The sequence below is a fragment of the Chiloscyllium plagiosum genome, chromosome 41 (assembly GCF_004010195.1).
Source record: "Chiloscyllium plagiosum isolate BGI_BamShark_2017 chromosome 41, ASM401019v2, whole genome shotgun sequence".
Lineage (NCBI taxonomy): Eukaryota > Metazoa > Chordata > Chondrichthyes > Orectolobiformes > Hemiscylliidae > Chiloscyllium > Chiloscyllium plagiosum.
The window spans coordinates 5793983-5806273 of record NC_057750.1 but is presented as its reverse complement, the minus strand read 5'-3'; the positions used below and the strand labels follow the sequence as shown (position 1 = coordinate 5806273).

The following is a 12291-nucleotide window of genomic DNA, read 5'->3' as shown; positions in this document are numbered from 1 at the left end:
GGGCACTGCTTGTCACTGGCCACTCGGGTGTTTCCTTTCTTCCTGGTGGTGGAAATTTGAATAAAGATTCGTACGCCTTGTGTCTCTCACTGTGTCTCACACCTGCACACACACAACATGGATGCTGGGGAAAAAATAAGCACTACCGCAGTTAGGCGGTAGTGTGGAAAAAAAAATAAAAGCCAGCAATGCCCTCATCCCATGAATGGAATAAAAATAATTTCTCTTCACTTCTGTTTTAAATCTGCTAACCCCTTATCCTAAAATTATGACCTTTCATTCTAGACTGCCTGATGAGGAAACATTCTTTCTACATCTACTCTGTCAATCCCCTCAGTTAGATCTCATTTCATTCTTCTAAACTCCAGAAATATAAGTCTAAACTGTTCAATCTCTCTTCACTGTGAGGAGGATTCACTGTCCTCCTCAAATCTGACCCTGGTGAAAGCCACATGTATTCACTGGCATCTGGTTTAGTTAATTTACTGCCCTTGGTTCCTACCCATACCAACTTCCAACATCACTTTTTTTTTTGCATCTGAATCAAGATTATAAAACTAAGTGCATTTTCAAATGCACAACTGTCCAGCCTTTGGTCCTCTATTGGTGATCATATATCTGCAGTTAACGGTCTGCTTTTGAGATTTTGATGTCACTAGAGTTGTAATCCAGAAGCCCAGGCTATAGATTTACATCCAGCACAGAAGCAGGCAGATTTTAAATTCAGTCAGTAATAAATCTTGAGTTACAAGTTGTCCTAAAAACCTATCTGGTTCTTCAGTGTAATGTGATCTGCAATCCTGACCTACACATGACTCCAGATCCTCAGTGATGCGTTTGACTCTTAACTGTCCATTCCACTCAGCTCAAGGATAATTAGGAATGGCCAATAAACTCTGCCCATTCAAATGTATAAACAATTGGAATAAAGGGCAGCAGATGCTGGAATCACTTGTACAGAGAGCAAGTCTTGTAAAATTTCAAGTTAATAAGGAAATATTACCATTCCCCATGTCCTGTGAGAGAATGAAAGCAGAGATAAATGCAGATGGCAGCTGTGTGTGCAGTTCCTTATGTCCCATGAGCCTCAGTGTCAGGATTCAGCCTGCATTCATTATCCCCAAAATTGGAATAACATTGAAGAACTGGTTTCAACTGGTGGCCAGCGTGTTCTGAGTCACTGAGCAATTTCTCAGGAGATTACCAGCATGTACATCTATGATCTTCCATGTATTAAATGTCGTACATTTATGCCTACTTCCAGAGTTAGTGTTTTAGGGCTCATCAGGGATCAAATTTGTTATTTATGGCTGGATACCATGCTGTGAAGGAAAGTGCAGTCATAACCTTTTCCTTGGTGTTGAACCTGATTGCTAATCCTCTGTACTTTGAAATATAGAGGAGAAATGCAATGTGTGTTTTATTTTAGGCACATTCCAGATGTCAATCTTTATAAGCAACAGAAGGAAATATCAGTCTGCTAGCCACACGGTGTCTCTCACCAGGTTTTGCTCACCCACATTGACTCCTGATCCAGCAGTGCCTTGCTTTTAATATTCTTTGCCTTGTTTTCAGAGCTCTCCATGGACATGACCCCTCTTGATCTGTGAAACCTTCCACAATCTCAATATTTGTCCAATTCTGGGCTCTTACATATCTCCAATTTTAATAGGCAGCTGTGCCTTCACCAGCCTGATCCTTAATTTTCAAAACTGCCCCCCCCCGTGTTTATCCTCACTGCCATTCTAATTCTCTCTTTTATGGCATTCCTTATAATCTTCCTCTTTGGTCAAGAGTTTGGCCTAATCTGCTTGTCTGTGTCTCACCTTGCTATGGTTTGGTGTCACATTTAATCTGGTGACATATCCGTGAAATGCCTTGGGTTGTGTTGTGCACTCTGGACTCTAATTAAATGCAGCATGTTGTTGAAAGCTGGGCTGTTCATTGGGAATCACTTTTTGTTTCTCTTCAGATTTGCCGTTTTGTCTCGTCACATCAGGAATCCAGGATGTGGCACGAGGCTCGGAAACATGAGCGGAAACTGCGAGGGATGATGGTGGACTACAAGAAACGGGCTGAACGACGCAGGGAGTACTATGAGAAGATAGTGAGTGTGGCATGATATTGTAACGTCCATTGTTCCGATTTAGATATTGAGGGGTGACCTTTATAGAGGTTTATAAAATCACGAGGGGCATAGATAAGATAAAAAGAAAGGGTATTTTCAAGTTCAAAACCAAAAGGCCTGTTTTTAAGGTGTGAGGAGAAAGTTTTAAAGTGGACATGAGGGGCAACTTTTTTTCCCACAGAAGATGGTTTGTATATGGAATGTACTGCCAGAGGAAGTGGTGGATGCAGGTACAGTTGCAACATTTAAAAGACATTTGAATAAGTACATGGATAGAAAAGGCTTAGAGGGATATGGACCAAATGCAGGCAAAAGGGGATAGTTTAGTTTGAGAACGTGGTCAATGTGGACTAGTTGGACCGAAGGATCTGCTTACGTGCTGTATGACTGTATAACGTTGGGGTTAATTGATATTAAACAGAGAATCTGAAAATTCTTTTCCCAATGTATGCGGCATTCTGCCATCTTTGATTTCCAGAAAAAAGATCCAGCACAGTTCCTGCAGGTACATGGTCGAGCGTGTAAAATTCACCTGGATTCTGCCGTGGCACTTGCAGCAGAGAGTCCCCTCAACATGTAAGTGATACCTTATCTGAACTGTTGGACTGTTAATGTTAACAGTTTTGTTAAGAGCATGCGAGTGGAGGCTGCTAATCGATGAAGTATCTTAAACACAGCTCTTGTGGCACAGGGGTCATGTCTATTTCTGGGCCAGAAGGTTTGGGTTTAAGTCCCACCTGTAATGCTGGTGTGTTCTAACTCATTCAGACAAAATAATTTTTTAAATCAAAATGGACTTTGGGTCTTGTGGCGTCCTCACCTCTGATTTTGGGTTCAAGGTCTATCTGCCCTGCAGCACTGCCACAACATGCCTGAATCCAGTTGATATTAAAAGATGAAAGTCAAACATAGAAACTAAGAGCAGGAGTAGGCCATTCGGCCCTTGAGCCTGCTCCGGCCTTCAGTATGATCGTGGTGGATCCTGAATAACAATGCCATATTCCTGCTTTCCCTTCACACCCCTTGATGACTTTAATATCTAAAAATCCTGTGTAGTACTGGTGGTATCTCAACATAGGCCACATGTGAAGAATCCATCGGGTGACTGTGTGGAGTTTGCACATTCTCCCCGTGTCTGCGTGGGTTTCCTCCGGGTGCTTCGGTTTCCTGCCACAGTACAAAGATATGCAAGTCAGGTGAATTGGCCAAGCTATATTACCCCATAGTGTTAGGTGCATTAGTCAGAGGGAAATGGGTTTGAGTGTCTTACTCTTCGAGGGTCGGTGTGGAGTTATTGGGCCAAAGGGCCTGTTTCCACACTGTAGGGAATCTAATCTAAAAAAAAAATCAGATCAGGTTCATGGAGTTTGAATGTGGTTAATGCTCCTAGATGTTATAAGGTCTTTATACCGACCAGCCCTCTAAGCCAGAAGGTCCAGGTCATGATCCATCAAGCTGTGACACGAGACATCAAAGCAAATCAATTAATTATAAAAGTAGATTTTAGCCCCTGGAAAGGTATTTTAAGAGGCTGAATATTAGCTAATTTCATTATTGATTATTAAAAGGGGACTTCTCCTTTAAGAGGTTGTCATCTAATTAAATAATTTTTAAATGTTTGCTCGAGTGTACACAATGGCACTCCCTTCAAAAGGAATTGTTCATCAGTTTATTTAATTTGTTTTATGGTTTAAAAATTACATGGAAACTATTAAAGTTGTTTGTTGCGGTTCACCTTTGAGAGGTTCCTTAGTAAACCTGTCACTTGAATTTGTTTGACTTGGGTTTGCAAAGGCACAGCTGGGACACTAGGTTGGTGAGTCAGCAGGAAGCTAATGTGTGTGATGTTGCATTTCTAGATAGTATGAAGTTAAATACAGTGAATGTCCGAAGTGACTGGGGGGGTTCAGGTGCACAGGTCTTTAAAATGTCGCAAATAGATGCAGAAAATAATCAAGAAGCTAATGGAATGCTGGTCTTTATGTCGAGAGGGCTAGAGTACAAACTGTACTTATACAAAGCTCTGGTTAGATCCCACTTGGAGTACTGAGAGCAGATCTGGGCACTCCACCTTAGCAGGGATTAATTGGTTATGGAGGCAGTACATCGCAGGTTTACAAGAATGGTTAGGTTCAGGGTTAGGTTATGAGGAGAGATTATATAAATTAGGCCTTTTGTTTACTTGAATATAGATGATCTGATGGAAGTCTTCATGGTATTAACAGGAAAATATAGAATGCATAAAGGTAACTGTTTCCACTGGGTGAGGATTCTAGAACTAGGGGGCATAGTCTGAGAATTAGGGTCAGACTGTTCAGGAGAGATGTTCGAAAGCTCTTCTACACACTAAGGATGGGAGAGATTTGGAACTGTCTTCCACAAATGATAATGGATGCTAGATCAGTTGTTAATTTTAAATCTGAGTTAGATATGTTTTTTGAGTAAAGGTATTAAGGGATATGAGTTAAAATATATGTAGTTAGGTCACAGATCAGTCACAATCTAATTAAATGGCAGAACAGGCTCAAGGGGCTGAATGACCTACTACTGTTGCTATGGCGTGATTGCACTAGAGGGGGCTTGGAAAAGATTTAAAGGACTTTTGCCTGAAACGTTGATTTTCCTGCTTCTCGGCTGCTGCCTGACCTGCTGTGCTTTTCCAGCACCACTCTAATCTAGACTCTGATTTCCAGCATCTGCAGTCCTCACTTTTGCCTTTACCAGCATGTTGCCTGGTCTGGAGCCATTCTGTTATGAAGAGAGAGGTTTAATGGGCTGATGTTGTTTTCCTTAGAGCAGAGCAGGCTTGGGGAAGGATCTCATTGGGATGTAGTTATGATGGGTTGTAGATAGAACAGAAAAGGAGAAATTTCTCAATAATCTCTCAGTAACCAGAGGGTATGTTTTTAAAGTAAGGAGCAGGTGGTTTAGAGGGGTTTGAGGAAACATGATTTTGGCACAGAGGATTGTGGGTAAATTGATGTCACTGCCTAGGAGAGTTATGGAGTTGGTAACCCTTAACATACAAGAACTACTTAGATGAGCACTTGAAACACCAAGGCCTACAAGGTTATGAGCCAAGTGCTGGAAAATGGGATTAGCATAAAGGATGTTTAGTGATCACCATGGAGACAAAGGACTGCTTTCTGTGCTGTAATGGCTCTGACTTTGAAAGTCAAGGTAAAGGTTGACTGGAATGCCAGCTGCTGTTTTTGAAAGAGTGCCATGCATTCATCTTGACAGCTGGGGTCTTAGCATCTCACTGGGGACGTTTGCATCTCTGACAGTGCAGTACTCCTCTAGTAATGCCCTGGAGTGTCAGCCTTAATCCGTGTGCTACCTTCTGACCGTAAGGCAAGCATGCGACCCATTGAGCTGTGGCTGCCACTCCCCTCCCTTTTCCAATAATGCCCAGTGTTTTGTCTGCTGCCGAGATGTGCTTTGGTGCTGTTACCTTCTTGGTACCTTAGCATGCGAGGTGACACAAAGTTAGTGGTCTGCCATCTGTCAGTGACAATAGGAAGAGGTAAGAACAGGAGTAGACTGATAAATCGAACACTGAGGGTTTGGATGGAATTGCCACATGTTGTCGAGCTTCTGTAGTTTCTGTGCTAAGAAGACTTCATTGCTGAAGTAACAACTTAGTTCACAGAATTATGGGGCATTATGAGAGAATTGTATGACACCCACGTTAACTGCTTCCAACAGTTGTGCACTTCCTGTAGAGTTTTGTTTTCGGTTTCCCAAAAGTACAGATGAATTTTGATTGGCTTCCATTGTTGGTTGCAGCTCCTTCGTTACTGTTGATTTAAGAGTAAATCTTCAAGTTATCCTGTTGACTGAAATCTCAACTTTTGTTTTACGGATTTCAATTTGCACACCAGATTTTATGCTCTTCTAAAATTAAAAGATGCTTTTAATTCACTCGAGTGACTTGGGCCATGATGGCTAGGCCAGCATTTCTGAATTTGTTAACATTATTTCTGACATCCTTGTTGTAGGGGTAGCATTACAAGTTGTGGGTTCAATTCCTCCTTCAGAGGCTTGTGTCCATAATTCACATGGGGACTCCCAGTGTCGGTGCTGATTCGTTCCCTGTGCACTGCCATTAATGGTCAGCCAATCTCACTCATGGTTCCCTGTTGTTATTTCTCAAGGATGCCCTGGCAGGGTGATACGAACAACATGATCGATCGGTTTGATGTTCGGGCTCATCTGGATTACATCCTGGAGTACGCCCCTCCTTTCCTGAGTGCTCTGTGAGTATCAACACGCTGGAAGAAAGAGAAACTTACCTAATTCTTAGTCAATTTAAACTCCTTTCCTTTCAGCCTCCAAAGATCCGGACAATCACAGACTTCCACACACTTTTACCCAAGCGCCTGTCCATTGCTACTTCAACTAATGGGGGCAATACAATTAATAACAGGAGTAGGACTCTTGACCCTTCAAACCTGCTCCGCCATCCTGTAAGATCATGGCTGATCCAATTGTGCCCTCCACACCATATTTCCACCTCGTCCCAATAACCTCTCTCTCTCGACAGCAACTTGAAATCCCACCATTTAACATCTGAAAGGCAAGGGAAAAAGAAACATTTGAATACCATTACCTACAAGTTCCCTTCCAAGCCACTCACCATCCTGGTTTGAAATATATTGCCGTTCCTTCAGTGTCACTGAGCCAAAATCCTGGAACTCCCACCGCAAACCTGCACCAAATAGACTGCAGAAGTTCAAAGTAATACCATCTCTTTAAGAGCAATTACAGGAAGGCAATAAATGGTGACCCAGACAGTGATTTTCACATCCTAAGAGTGAATTTTAAAAATGCCATTGCTTATCAAGAAGGTATCTACCTCTGCTTTAAAACTTTTCAAAACTTATGCCTCACTGTCCTGTGAGGAAGAAATTCCAAAGGCTGTCAACTCTGAGAGAAAAATTCTCTTCATCACTGTCTTCAAGCAGCCCTTTATTTTTTAAACAATGACCTATCTAATTTAGATTTTAGCTTGTTCTAAAGTACATGTTCAGACACTGTATGACATGTTTCTGGAGCAGGTGGAACTCAGGAGACAGGGACACTACCAATGTGCCACAAGAGCCCAAGTCACTTTTTATTCCTCTAAACTCCAGCCTCGCCTGTCCCAACCTTTCCTCATAATGCCATCCAATCAGTGTTAGTCTCAGGTTAGTGTGTGTTGCTGAAGGTTGCACAGAATTACATCTGTAAAGGAACAGCCTGTCATTACACAGGGCATCCTTAATCCAAGTTATCTCCACGCTCCCCATTGGCTTGGTGAGCAAACATCTGTCCTAATCTAAATGATCATCCCTATTGGGAAGCTCCCACAGCTGCATTAGACCCTGTTGCATTTCTTTATCTTAAATAAGGTAGTGTGTCAAGGTTGGCATCTGTCCCTAGGAGAGACAGTGGTGTAGTGGTAATATCACTAGACTAGTAATCCAGAGACCAAGGACTGTGCCCTCTGAGCATAACCACAGCATCTGGAGGAATTAAAAATCAATATTTCCTTCAAAGGTTAAAAAACTGGAAAGGTAATGATGATCAAGAAACTATTGTCAATCCATCATAAAATCCTATTTGGTTTACTGGTGTCCTTTTACTTGCTCTGGACTACAGAATTTTCCTAGGCCCACAGCAATGTGGTTGACTTTAACTGCCCTGTGAAATGAATGAGCAAGGCACTCTGTTCAAGGGCAATTAGAGATGCCAGACCTGCCAACAACACACACATCCCATGAAAGAATAAAGAAAACACAACTGGATAGGTATATGAAAAGGAAGGGTTTAGAGAAATATGAGCCAAATGCTGGTAAATGGGACTAGATTAATTTAGGATATCTGGTTGGCATGGACGAGTTGGACCGACAGATCTGTTTCCATGCTGTTCAACTCTGACTCTAAACAAGAAAGGTGATGGAGCTCACCCCTGAATACAAGTTTTGGGCAGAGAACTGCAGTAATCCACTGCCCTGTGAGGAAAGAATTCATCTTCATGTCTGTCTGAAACAGCTGACCCCTTTCCTGTACTTACCTCCCCCTGGTATATTTTGCAATCTAACCCGTCAGAGCTTCACACCAGCTTATTGTTGACTTGGAAGTTGCAAACTCAAGTAACATCTCTTACTAAACCATTTGGTGGTTGTTTGAAGAAAAGACCCTTGTCTTGAGTCAAACATTTTACTCTTTGAACATGTGATGAAGGTTTAATTTTTCTTCTTTAGCTCTCCAGAACATGATAATGATGAACGGAAGTGTAATTACGAGCGATACAGAGGTCTGGTGCAGAATGATTTTGCAGGCAGTAAGTTTCCAGATTGTTTCTTGAATTACCCAACCAGTAACCCTCGCTGAATTTCTATCAGTGAAGCTGTTGCGATACATCACCTGGCAAATTGGCCAAAATGGTGGTTGTCCTAATCTTTTTAAATAAAAAATACAACCCGTTCAGTTTCTCGAGATGATACGCTCTGTTGGTTTTCCTTGTTGGTCCACAGGCAATTCCACGGAGATTAATTTTATTTTCTATTTCCCAAAAGTACAGATGAATTTTGATTGGCTTCCATTGTTGGTTGCAGCTCCTCCATTACAATTGTTGTGCCATCACTTGGTGAAAGATGTATTAGAAATACTGGGAATATGCAACAGCCACCTGGAGGGGGAAATGTATAGGAATGTAGGAACTAGGTGAGAGGCCAATCAGTCTTTCAAACCTGTTCTAGCTTCCAGTTAGATCATTGTTCATCTGTATCTTAGCTGTCCAATTATCCGACTTGTTCAATGTTTGAAGTGTGACAGAACTGATGCATTAACCCATCTAATACATCAAAAGATAAGAGGCTATTCAGCCCATCGATCATGCTTTCTCATTCAATGAAATTGTAGATGATATGATAATGGCCTCACTCCACTTTGCTGCCTGACCTCAACTGTTAACTCCCTTGTTGATCAAAAACCTGACTGCCTCGTCTTTGAGTAAACCAAGCTTTACAGCATTTTAAAGGTGAACAGCTCTGAGAATAAAATTGCTGTTCATCTGTCTTAATTGGGAGATTCCTTTTTTAAAGCTTTAAACCGACTGGTGTCTTTCTGTATTTCAGTTGCTGAGGAGCAGTGTCTGTACCAGATCTACATCGATGAGCTGTACGGGGGCATGCAGAAACCCAACGATGATGAGAAGAAGAAGTATGTGCAGGATCCAGGGGGAGGGAGGGTGAAAGGATGCAACAGGAAGTAGCTATGCATTATCCCTCTCTTTTGTTGTCCAGACTCTCTGATACCTTAGTGCCCAAATGGACCAGGTTTGTGTTGAGTGAATTGATGTTAATCAGGGCTACAGCAGGTGGCAGTTTTGCCCTCTTGAAGGGATGGGTGATGAACGCAGAGAAGGAAAGTGCATTTATAGCTCAGGAAATGCCCATTCGGTCCAGCTGGTCAGTAGTGGTGTTAATGTTCCCATATGAGCCTAATCCCAACCCTCTGCATCTCACCTAATAAATATATCTTTTGATTCCTTTCTCCAGTTTATTTATTTATCTTTCCCTTAATTGTGTCTAGCGCTGTTCGCCTCAGAGGCAATCGGCAAGTTCCACATTCTCCCCACTCTTTGGGTGGAGATGTTTCTCCTGAATTCCCTGGGATTTATTAACAACTGTCTTGTGCTTATAGCCCCTAGTTCTGATCTTGCTTTCAAATGGAAACAGCTTCTCTGCATCCAGCCTGTCAAAGCATTTCGTAATCTTAAGCAGCTCTCAGATCAGCCTCTCTACAGAAAAGAGCTCCAACCTGTTCACTTCTTTCCTAATAGCTAAAATGTTTCCTGCCGGCATTCCTATTCCTGCTGGCTGTCTGGTCAGGTTAGAGATTATAAATTGTTACAGTGTGGAAGCACTGACCTTCTGAACAGCATCCAATCCCCCAACCCACCCCTGTAATCTTGAGGTGGGGCTCACCTGCGATACCCCTGCAGTAGAATAGTTTGCAGATACCCAAACAAAATGTGCCTGTGAAATATTGCGAATTCAGAAGTGCAAGCTGTAAAAAAAAATAATTAGGTATGTGTGTCAGAATTCATTCCACTGCTGTACTGACTAGTTTGACTGTATGAAGTAACTTGCATTTTCAATGCATCTGAATTCTATAACACCATTAACCGCAGTAGTGATTCCTGCCAGATTTAAATTCCAAGGCTTTTATCTTGAATAGCGGAATGTCATTCCTGGTGGAATAGACTGGGGACAAAGTCTCCTTTCCTGTCACCTTTTACCTCCTGCTTTGAATGCCATCACTTTGGTAACGGCTGTAAAACATTTCCCTCAGCTAACTGGAATCTGTAAATCTTTAACTGTTTATTGAGTGCTCTTTAGATGCTGAGGGATAGGCCAATCAAAGAATTATCTTAAGAAAGATATCAAAGAATTGGCTTATCAGGTCTCTTAGAAGTTTTGTACAATAATGTTACGGAAATCTTGCCACACCAGAAACAGGCCAAACTGCTCCATTCTGGTGTTTATGCTCCATATGAGCCTCCCATCTTTGTAACATGGCTCCCCCTTCCCACCACCTGATCAGCTTATCCTTTGATTTTTGTTTATCTACTTAAATTCTTAAATGCATCAGTGCTATTTACCTCAACTACTCCATGTGGTAGCAACTTTGACACCCTCATAACAACTTGCAGAAAGAAATGTGCAAAAGAGCTCCATGTGTAATAAACTACATTCCTGTACTACGACTTTCGTTACTTAGTGACTACAGCAAGTATTTGATGACAGCCGACCTCCTCCTTCACCCCGCATGACCAGCTAATCATCTGTCCACCTTCCTCCATAACAGACTGGCAGAAAAGAAAGCTTCCATTGGCTACACTTACGATGACAGCTCAGTCACCACAGATGAAAAGATCGAGGAGAGAGACGAAGATGAAGAGGAAGATTCAGATGAGAAGAGTGACTCAGATGAAGAAATTCCAGACATAGGTGAGCGACTGTAAAGTTTCTGAAAACTGCCCCAAAACCTTTGTAGCCGAAGGGGGACAATGTCAAATATTATTAACAGGAAGGTAGAATAACTTTTATTTTTATTCATCCATGGATGTGCGCGTCACTGACTGGACCAGCATTTATTGCCCATCCCTAATTTCGTAAATTAAGAGTCAGCCACATTGTTGTGGGTTTGGAGTAAGTAAGGAGGCAGACCAGGTAAGGATGACAGAATACCTTCCCTAAAGGACATTACGTGGGTTTTCCTGACAATCAGCAATGGCTTGATGGTCATCATTAGACTCTTAATTCCAGATTATTATTGAATTCAAATTCTAGCATCTGCCGTGGTGGGATTCGAACTCAGGTCCCCAGAACATTACCTGTGTTTCTGGATTAACAGTCTAACAGTAATACCACTAGGCCTTCACCTGTTAATATTTAAAGATCAAATTTCTGACCCTAGTAGTCTTGTGAGTTTTCCTGAGATTTGGGCAGTACCTTGCCGGGCTTTCAGAAGCAAAGTGATTTTATAGGGAAATTTATTGATGAAACTGTGTGACCTGAAATAAATTAGAAAATTGCTAAAAATATAGAATAGGACAGACAGGAGAAAGCCATGCTTAATGTTTTAGATGCAAATGCTTGAAAGGTATTCCATTCTGACAGGGCATCTGCATCCTGAGTAAACCTTTAATATCGTTACCCTTGGAGTTGTGAGTCAGCCTGCAGTAAATTTCAGGGGTAAGAGGGTGCTGTAGCCAGTTTAATAAATTGCTATTATGATACAGCTGAATTGAAGTAAAAGTATTATTTTAAGGTAAGACTGACTGAAGGAACATACTTCAAAAGTTAATCATTTTTGAAATGTATGCAAGTGCATAAGGTCCACTGATACATGAGGGGAACAAACAATAATTCTATCTTCGTTGTGTTGGAGGGAGAACTCCTTGAGTTTTACCTTTTAATGTGTTGCTGGAAAATCACAGCAGGTCAGGCAGCATCCAAGGAACAGGAGAATCGACGTTTCGGGCATAAGCCCTTCTTCAGGAATGAGGAAAGTGTGTTCAGCAGGCTAAGATAAAAGGTAGGGAGGAGGGACTTGGGGGAGGGGTGTTGGAAATGCGATAGGTGGAAGGAGGACAAGAGGAGGGTGAT

General features: G+C 41.8%; 1 protein-coding gene across 7 annotated transcripts in view; it reads left to right on the top strand.

Annotated features, from left to right (window-relative positions):
* LOC122542785 (CLK4-associating serine/arginine rich protein) overlaps nucleotides 1-12291 on the top strand; it is a 63687-nt gene that overhangs the window by 3494 nt on the left and 47902 nt on the right. For all 7 annotated transcript variants that reach the window (XR_006309864.1, XM_043680828.1, XM_043680827.1 and 4 more), the window contains exons 3-8: nucleotides 1973-2107; nucleotides 2607-2704; nucleotides 6286-6387; nucleotides 8377-8456; nucleotides 9253-9337; nucleotides 10988-11130. Coding sequence is in view for 6 of the 7 variants with exons in the window: in XM_043680828.1 (XP_043536763.1) it covers nucleotides 2009-2107; nucleotides 2607-2704; nucleotides 6286-6387; nucleotides 8377-8456; nucleotides 9253-9337; nucleotides 10988-11130 (607 nt within the window). In the remaining variant the exon portion in view is untranslated. The remainder of the gene's footprint in view (nucleotides 1-1972; nucleotides 2108-2606; nucleotides 2705-6285; nucleotides 6388-8376; nucleotides 8457-9252; nucleotides 9338-10987; nucleotides 11131-12291) is intronic.